Source organism: Castanea sativa, chromosome 6 (assembly GCF_040712315.1).
Source record: "Castanea sativa cultivar Marrone di Chiusa Pesio chromosome 6, ASM4071231v1".
Lineage (NCBI taxonomy): Eukaryota > Viridiplantae > Streptophyta > Magnoliopsida > Fagales > Fagaceae > Castanea > Castanea sativa.
The window spans coordinates 46,583,395-46,593,622 of record NC_134018.1 but is presented as its reverse complement, the minus strand read 5'-3'; the positions used below and the strand labels follow the sequence as shown (position 1 = coordinate 46,593,622).

Here is a 10,228-nt window from a genome sequence, read left to right as displayed (position 1 = left end):
TGGCGCACCTAGACTCGAGGCCCTCCAATGATGAAGCAACCTAGGAACTTCACCCCAAAAATCATTAGGAAAGGTCTTTCATCCATCCCCAGATACAAAAAAGAACCTTGACTTCCAATATCGGAAGGACGAGGGAAGTAACAATCCTAGCCTTCTTGACCCAAGGCACGAGTTTGTAATACCCATACTCCTTTGACTCCTTCAGACGATACAAGTGAATAATTTCGTTCAGCTTGATCATGTCCCCCACAATGACGATCATCTAGATCTCCATACAGCTGACCACTATCCTCCACGAGTTTGGCATAAGTTGCCCAAGAGCAATGTTAAAATGATTCAAGATCTTAATGATAAAGGGATGGATGGGAAACCTAAGGCCACACTAGAAAGCTGCCTCATTAAAGCAAACTTCCCCAGGCGAGAAATGACAAGCTCTTTGCCCTTCATGAGGAAGACGAATCCTAACCCCCTCAGGAAATTGGAGCCTATCCCTGAACTTGAAAAGAGTATTAGTGTCTAGAGCGCATTCCTCACTAAGTGCATGGAAAAGCCCTGACCTCCCTTCGACCAGAAGCAACGATATCCACCTTCGCCTCAATAGGGTCGTCGATAGACGACAACCCAGTCTCTAGTTCACTAGACCTCACCTCTGACATAACCCCTCATTCACCCACTAACTCCTCGAACCAATTCACAGATTGACGTAGTAAAGGGAGCAAGTCGGCCAACACAAAACCTAAATCGTTGCCCCCAGACACGAACCCTTCGATTGAGGGACAATGGGTATGGAAAAAACCTAAGGATGCCCATAAACGCACAAAGAGAAACGAGATCGAGGGACAAAGTTGCCTAACCTCAAAGCTCTCAACCATGGAACTAAAAAAGGAAAAAGAGGCGGAATTCATATCCTAAAACGAAAAAGGAAAGACAAGCAATTTTCGCTACAAAGAATAAAAGGCAAGGGAAAAGAACCGTACCTCAAAAGACTAGTCCCAAAAAGGAAAAAGGTGGTGAAGATCAAAGAGCTCGAAGAAGGAAACACACAGAGCAATAATGGTGCAAAGAGAGAGAAAAAGTAAAGAAGAAGAAAAGAAGCAAAGCGACTTAAAAGGTTGGGCTCGGAAAACTGAAAAACGAAAGGAAACCCAAAAGTCCCTCGAATAGAGCACTAATATCCCCCATTCAAAGTGTGCCACGTGGCCATGGCACGTATAACACCACCACTCCGCCTTAAATGCAAACACGACAAGAATACCAAGAGTCTCATCCGGGCAAAAAGACCTTTCATATTCTCGAGATCGTCATCACACGCAAGGACGATCTCAAAATAGGGGAGCCATTGATGGACGAAGTAATTACCCTCGTCTTGGAAAGCTAGCCTAGCTAAGGACAGCGTCATGAAAGCTGCCATTTAATACCTCAATGGTTACACATCTGAAAGAAGATCGTTGGGGCCCTAATAAAGGCCAAATTGAAGACCGAAGACGTTACCTAAGCTCTCCTTAAACCACCATTTAAGGAGAGCAACGGCTACTCAAGAAAGCCATTATATATAGACCTAGAGAATCTCAAAGAAGGTACATACACTCTACTCATTCTCGCTCTCACTACTAAGTTCTCTCTGTTATTTAAAATCCATTCACTGACTTTGCCATCGGAGACTCCGTGACCGGAACCACACCTGTGACCACCTTGAGAGGACCTTGTTCTAAACCTTGCAGGAGCTTGGACGAGCCAGCGCTGATTCATCTGAACGAACTTACTTATTGACGATTTCTGCATCATCAATAACAATGTTCATGAACAAGCTAAACCAAAACAAAATCTCCATCTTTCTTTCTCTCCAACCTTCTTTTCTTTCTTTCCTCTCTTTCTCTCTCTTGTGATGGAAGCAATTAACTCATGGCTGACTCTTTTTTTGTTTTTCTTTGTTCTAATCTCTCTCTGTTTCTCTCCCTTACTGTGTTGTGTCCTGGGTTTGTGTCTATCAGTAGAGTACTTGGCTGTCAAACACATCAAACAAAGAGATAAGATAAAGAAAGATAAAGCCAAATGACGAAACTACCTCATACTTTTTCACTCTTCAGATTAAAATTTTTCAAGGATAAAAGCGTAAATCTATTTGTACACAACAAACAAACCTGAAAGGAAACCTCTACTCCTGCTGTTTTAACCCTTACAATATCATTTTGTTAAACACAAGTAGCTCAACTGTCCTTTTTCATATAAAATATAGACATTCTCACTTCATTTTATTGAACTGTCATTTTTCATATAAAATATAGATATTCTCACTTCACTTTATTGAAATAGTATTGCACCCATTCAACCCAAGAAAAGAAGAATAAAGTTTTACACCCAATAATGGGCTTTATGTAGACGGAGTTTTATATGTCAATTCAGATAGCCCTCCATATATCTTCCACCCAACTTGTATAAAAAAAAAAAAAAAAGGCCATGGCCCTTGGGCATATATATCAGACTACATAAAGAAGTCCATTTGGAGAGAGGAGAAACAGGTTCCTAGTTGGGAGGAAAAGGACTGATCGAACCAATACATCCACCAATTAAGGAAAGCTATACATTCAAAGTTCAAAGTTCAAATTTCAAAAACTTCGGCTGGGCTCTAATCATGTCACACTCACATGACATGTACTATGATTCAAATCCTGTTGATTTCATAGATAAGACTTTCATGAATGAGTTCAACCGGCCTCTTATATGCCTCTGCCTTTGATTTCATCGCATATTCCAATAGGCACACAAGAAGAAATTGACGCTGCTTTCACATATGAAACGAGATGCTCTAGTCTCTAGAAGCCCCTCATGGTTGCAAGTTGATTCTCAAATGCTTTTGGTCCATATGTTAAGCATAATACAAATTTTACAAAAACAAGAAAAAAAAATTGAGAGATTCATATATTACATTGCTGATATGACATAGATTACATTCTTTATCACATTAGTTTATACATTTTTTTAATAATAAAATTTGGTAAAAATGATATCCCCCCTCTTTTGTATATTAGATTTTTATGCAAACTGGTGGATTTAATGTACTTGGTCTGCTATTGAAACGAAAAAAATAGCTACAAAAATGTAAACATCATAGACGAACTAAGGCTACCACAATCATCTATGCTACTTTGGCATAATTGAGTAATGATTGAAACCTTAAAAATCCCTACAAAAATCTCCAATTCATCTTGTGCATCCATTCGTTGAAACCTTAAAAATCTCTCTAAAACTAACTTTTTCTCTCCCAACTCTCAATTGCCCGAATCATGACAAAGTTTTACCCTGTCAAACTACAATTATTTGTATTTATGTCTTTTTCCCGCATGGTGTTGAACTTGATTATTTTTCTCCTTAAAAAAATCATCCCGACACCTCACTCAACCTGATAGCGGCACATACAATGAAGCTTCCGGCAATGTTGTCCAACAAGGTCACATTTCAATACCATCTCTTTCGGTCGTAAAGGAATTTCTTCAATTATTTTTTCCACAATTATTAAGCTGTGGAAATAGCCTCACCCTCAAAACTTTTGTCAAACGAGTACAGGCAACCATTCATGACAGAATGACTAGTTGAGTGAAGATTATACACAGTATTCACATAAGAAAATTATTCTATATCCGCAGTATCAATTACTTTACCCAATAGTGTCAATGAATGAAATCAAAATCATACATTTTCAGAGAACCAAATCTCAGAAATCGGTGGTGCAACATAATTCATGAGGTAAATATCACTTAATTAATAATAAATATTTTGACGAAATAATGACGAATGTAAGTTTGAAGACAACAAACTGAAGCTAATTAAAAATAAAAGCTTTAAAAACTAAAACAATAAGATTGCAGATAATCACTCTTATCTATGGTACACTAGTACTCAAAGTTATGTATCATCTTTCTGCCCAAAAATAACCTCTAAACTCTCTCTCTCTCTCTCTCTCTCTCTCTCTCTCTCTCTCTCTCTCTCTCTCCTGCTCTTTGTTCTTTTACGCATATATACAGTCTTTATTTGGTTAACTTCATAACACTAGCAATTATGCATTCACAGGACACTGAACCCAAACTCTTTAAACATAGATTACTAAACCTGCACCAAGTGGATCTTGGACTCACAATGTCATTCTCTCATTGGCAATTACAGACATGAATCTGGCAACAAGTTTTGCCAAGTTGAGTCAAGTGAAAAACTATCCAAGACAGAAGCTTTACTAGTAGCCAAATATAGATTACCAATCGTAATATATTCACAATTCAATGTAGACTGATATCAATTACTCTGCCAACAACAGGTCTATACAACATGCATAAAATCAAAAGTTATTAGAAAGAAACATATCTCAATAGAAAGGTAATGCAACATGCTTCATGAGATATATACCAATTTAATAATAAAACTATTGGAGAAATAATGATAGAAAGATGGAAAAAACAAACTGAAGCTGGTTATTTTGGGGGGGGGGGGGGGGGACACAAACTGAAGCTAAGTACTAATCAAAACACTGTGGCATTGCCTTGCATCTACTCTAATTCATTCATTGCAAAGGCACTGTGGCATTGGTACACAAATTATCAATGGGTTATAGCAATCAAACAACTATTAAATAATGCAATCAATTGTATCCCTGAATTTTCCATATCCTCAAATGTGCAAGGATTTCATTCCCGCGACAATGTGCACATCAAACATAATGGAACTGGAACAATGTTCCAAATATCTGAAGAATGCTTGCCTACTCAATTTCACCAACCAAACAAAAGGTCAATTACCTTTGCCGAAAGCACCCAATAAAACCCAAAAGATCAAAAAATGAAGCTCCACAACTTGAACAGGACACTAACATGTAATAAAAAAATGCCCCACCATCTCCCCACTACAGCAGCAAATACACCACCAACCTACTAGCATCTATCCTTTCTTAATGAGATTATCAAAAGCGAGTATCTTCCCCACGCTGCTTTCCATTAGACAAAAACATCTTAAGCTGTGGATATAGCCTCAGCCTTGATAGCATTGCCGAACAAGTACGGACCTGAACTTCCTTTATTGGTAATTACACACGCCCTAATTGGGTCTCATTTCTCCACCTTGTTCTTAAAACGGAAGGAAATCACAACTCATTGGCAATTGCATAACTTGTGTTATATATCAATATATATTGAAAACGCCAATTCTTTGGCCAACAAATCTATACAACATACATTAAAATCGAATGTTTATACCTTTTCAGAAGGAAACAAATCTCAAAAGAAAGGTAATGCAACATGCTTCATGAGCTAAATATCACCTTAACAATATTTATATCGAAGAATAATGACAGAAAGATGGAAAATTAAATAACAAACTGAAGCTAACTACAAAAACAAAATTAATGAACAATAAGAGTCACAAAAAACTAGAAAAGAATACAATTGCTGCAGATACTCTAATTCAATTTCATCAAACCCTGCAAAGAGGCACAGCAGCATTGGTACACAAAAAGTCAGGTACCTTCTTTTTCTCCTCTTCTGTTTGCTCCAGCTCTTTCTTCTTTTTATGCATACAACAATCTTCAACTTATTAACAATAGCAATTTGACAATTTCCCACAATTTTTTCTATAAGCTCTGAATTGGAATACCCATCTCTATATTTACATTGGAACCGACCCAGGAAGAGCCAAAGTTAAAGACTCCTTTTTAGCAAATTTAGCCAATTTCACCATTCTCTAGCTCCATTACTAGCATCCATAGACCAAGTCCTCCGCCTCCTCGACCTCCCGGCCGATACTGATCTCCTCCTCCTTGTCGTTCTGGCATCTGAATTAGACCCCGAACCTGAACCCGAATTCGAATTCGAGCCCCGAAAACAGGACAACAAATTCCTGACCGTACGGCCAAACCCACCATTCTCTCGCCCTCCTCCTCCTCCTCCTACTCCTCCTCCTCCTCCTCCACCCGCTCTCATCGACCACGCAATCCGCCTCACCGCAGCGCCATTGTTAAACCCACCATCCATTTCCGTATACACCACCGGAAGCTCTCGCTCCTCAATTCTCCCTCTCGGCCCAGAAAACCTCCCCACCGCAAACCCACCTCCGGGAAGCCTCCAAATCGTCAACCCAACATTCTCAGACCCATTCTGAGCCGCCGCCGCCGTCGTCGTAGACTCCACCGGCGCAGCCGCCGCTACGGTTTCGGTATCAGTGGGAAGCTCGTGGCGACAAACTGGGCAAGAATTCCGAATCAAAAGCCAAGGGAGTATACAATCAGAGTGGTATATATGCTTACACGGCATTTCTCGAGCTTCGGATCCGAATTCGAATTGCTCTTTACAAACAGCGCAGTGAGACTCTACCTGGGTCTCGTCGATTTCGATCGTGGGCATCGACTCGATCGCCGACTTCGAAGCCGGCGGGTTCTCGTACCTCGCGACGACGCCGTTCAATTCGATCTGCGACAGTTGCTCCAAAAGCCGATCGAACCCGGACCCCAACAGAAAATCCGACATGCTCGTCGGCAACGGCCTAAGACCCGACCCGCTTCCGTCGTCGTAAAACAGCTCGAACCCACGCGCCTCTCTGCCATCAGAGGGCCCGCCGCGGAGAACGATAACCGGGTTGAAAGGAGACCGGTCCGGCCCGGTTCTCCTCAGCCGGCGGAGCGTCGGGCCAGAGCTGTTGCTTTGGCTGCTATTGTTGCTGCCGTGGTGATGGTGATGGTGGTGGTGGTGGGGGTGTGGGGTGCCGATCATGTACATCGCGGCCGCAGGGATTCTCCTACGCCTGGAGTCCACGTGGACAGTCCGGGGCGGCTCCTCTTCCATTGCCTCCACAAACCCGGTTTCGCACTCGGGGCACGTTACCGAAGCATCCTGACCCGAAACTCTAACGAACCGGCTGCACCGGTAACACCAATACGATGCCGTTGTTTCCATAAGAAAAAGAAAAAGTGTTTTTTTTTTTTTTGGGTTTAATTGTTCGAAAGGGTTTGTGTTTTATTTTTAGAGTTCCATTTTTAGAGAGAGAGAGGAAAGAAAGGGTAAGAGAGAGAGAGAGAGAGAGAGTGTGTGTTTGAATGATTAAAAAAGAATTAAGAATACCGCTGAAACCGCGTGGTTAAAAACTAATTTTTACCGCTAATTTCGATAGCGTGTACACAACGCTTCGTTTTTTTTTTTTTTTTTTTTCCACACGTGGTGTGGTCTTATTGGGTGGACCCCGCAACCACGACGACAGAAAGAGTTCGTTTTGGATTTCTTTTACAACGTTGGACTTCTGGTTACGGAGGGAGCGATGTTTGCCAAACGGAGTTTCTTGACAGCTTCTAGAGAGTGTCTGGGTTGGTAGCTTGGGAGGATAGTCTCCCCTGGATCGATCTCGTTTTAAACTCAAAACATCATTTTTCAACAGCTTATAACGCAACTCATATGAAATTTTAAAAGGCAAATTACTACTAATAGTAAAAATAAAAGAAGTGATATTAGTGATGAGTTTAGAGTGTGATAGTAACAGTCTGTCACTTAGGTATGTTTGGTAAGTGTATGAGCATCTTTATTATATTAATTAGTTATTAGATAAGAAAAGTTAGTCTTAAAATTAAGGAATTGATGGCTGTAATAGATATTTCTTAGAGCATGTAATACGTTTTTGATATATCATTTCTAGTAATAGACTGATAGTTATTCCATTAAAATATCTTCTATTTCTAGTAGCAAAGATTACTATTCTTACCGTAACGTCCTTTCAATATAACAAATGTAGGAAATTGTGATGATAATCTAGTAGCATTACCCTAATCTCAAATTGGCTGAGCGGATAAAGCTTTGGTGTTTTTCGGGAGTAATTGGTTGTGTATTTGCAGTTGGACATTTCAATTAGAATATTAGGAGAGGACAGTTGAGCTAAAAAAGTCTTATTCTATTAGTTGTTTATTTGTGTGGCTTTCAAATTATATTATAGATAGATAATATCATAATATACCATTTTAAGAAAAAATTACTGTATCTTCTATGGATTGTTTATTTGTGTGACTTTCAAATTATATTATAGATCAATAATACTATTTTAAGAATATATTTATAGTAGTGTATATTTTTGTTATAAGATTATTTAAAATTTTGCAATTTGAAGTTCCAACAGGTAGTAATGAATATAATGGTATTGGTAACTGCTAGTATGCTACTAGCTGGAAATATGAAATTCAATTTTAAAAAGAGGATACAGATTGTGAAAATATTGATGTTGCCTTAGCTTGTTGGTTTTATTTGGTAATAGCATCTAAATAATAGTAATATCTTATCCAAAAAAAAAAAAAGTAATAGACTCTAGATTTTTTTTTTTTTAAATGTACAAGTTGCTTGGCTTTTGGTTTTAAATAAATGATCATTTTAAACAAGTGTTCTTAGAAAAATTGTTAATAAATCATTTTTAAAAAAAATTGACACTAATTTCATAGAAAATATAAAAATTCATCAAAAAAATTAATTACATTTTTCTTTTTTATAAAAAGTTTATAAAAATATTTTCTAAACCTACACCTTTAAATCATCCATTAACTTTTTCCTTAAACAAAACAATAATGGAATTGTAGTTTTTTTTATGAAAAATAAAATATAAAAGCAAATATAAGTTCATGTCACTATTGATTTGAGTATATTAACAATTATTCTAGTATTAAATCATTATGGATTCAAATATGGTGCATATTTTTATATCTAAAATGATTGTGATATTATTTTTTAAGTAATGCTACAGACACAAATTATTTTACAATATTTTTACAAACTATTGATGTGGTTTTAGTAATTTTCAAATAATCATTGATAAACATAAATGTGATATTAGTGATGGACCCATATTAGAACTAATAAGAATTTATAATATTAATAGTTTGTAAAAATATTATAAAATAGTTTGTGGCTGTAGCATTACTCTTATTTTTTAAAGGTATTTGTTTTTTTCCTAACATTTTCACATTTACTAATATGACAAATAAATGACATGGCATTAGTAGTACATATTATAATTTTTTTTTATGGGATGTATTTTTTGAATTTTATTTTTTATTTGTTTAGCTAATTACAATATGTTGCTAATTTTGCAGCTGAAATCAATTTCCCTATCTAGACTCCAAACGTGTCAACTTCAAGATTATTGGTAAATGTTTTTGAACCTTGCCAAAACATTTTCAAATAAATTTATTCAATCCAGTTTAGATTTCGGGCCAAAGAAACCAATTATGAGACAATCAACGGCAATTTCCTTTCATGCATGGTTCATACTGTATATCATAAAAGCCATATATGGAAACACCCACAAAAAGAAAAAAACGATAATGCCCCAATCTCTTACAGCAATTGGGGCATTATATCCTTGTGGAGACAAATAAGCAAGGTCACAAGTCTCTTATTTATTTATTTATCAATACGAGTCTCTTATTTATTTATTTATCAATACGAGTCTCTTATTGGTTGCAAGACAAGATCAGCAGTAATAGTTCCAAAATAATATGAACAATAAAAGCTTTGGTTTTTATTTTTATTTTTTTGGGTAAATAAATTCTACATTAGGTGACATGGCAAGATTCATATCGTCATTTGGATTGGTTAATAAGTTGTGGTTTCAAATTATATGATGGTACTACGAATTTTTGTTATTGTGATCATAGTATTTAAAAATTGAAATTCAAAAGGGTATTAATGATAACTCCTAATGTTACTTCTTTTGGTTGGAAGGAGATACTTGAATTCATTTCTAAAACATATTTGAAGATAGTTATTTTTTTTTCGGTCTTTTGGTTTTTACTTTTTATCCACAAAATTATAAAATTATTCCTCCCTTGTTATAACAATTGAATTATTTTGAAGGTAAGATAAATGTAATTCATTTGTAATCTTACTCCACAACTTTTTTTTTCATAATTTACTAAGTCAACAAGTAATTGATATAGATTTTTTTTATTTTTTATATTGGTATACAATTTTCATGGTTTTGTACTTTTGTGTGCTCAAGATTGGTGACATCCTTTGTGGTGTTTTATATTTCTAATTTGAATTATATCTCCCCTTTTTCCCTATCTAGTATATACCTATAAAAAAATTTTAAAAATAAGCATGCCTCCTTTTTCTTTAATTTTTTATTTTTATTTTTGAAATAAGATAAGGTTTTTGAACCTTGAGAAGTCAAATTCAATTGTTTAGACTTTACACTTCATGCCAAACAAACCATTAAT

General features: G+C 36.6%; 1 protein-coding gene across 1 annotated transcript; it reads right to left on the bottom strand.

Annotated features, from left to right (window-relative positions):
• Window positions 1–5,261: 5,261 nt before the first annotated feature.
• On the bottom strand, window positions 5,262–7,084 carry LOC142641357 (putative E3 ubiquitin-protein ligase RHC2A). Its single transcript, XM_075815773.1, has one exon. The coding sequence runs from the start codon at window positions 6,930–6,932 to the stop codon at window positions 5,715–5,717; it is 1,218 nt and encodes a 405-aa protein (XP_075671888.1). The 5' UTR covers window positions 6,933–7,084; the 3' UTR covers window positions 5,262–5,714.
• Window positions 7,085–10,228: the final 3,144 nt, after the last annotated feature.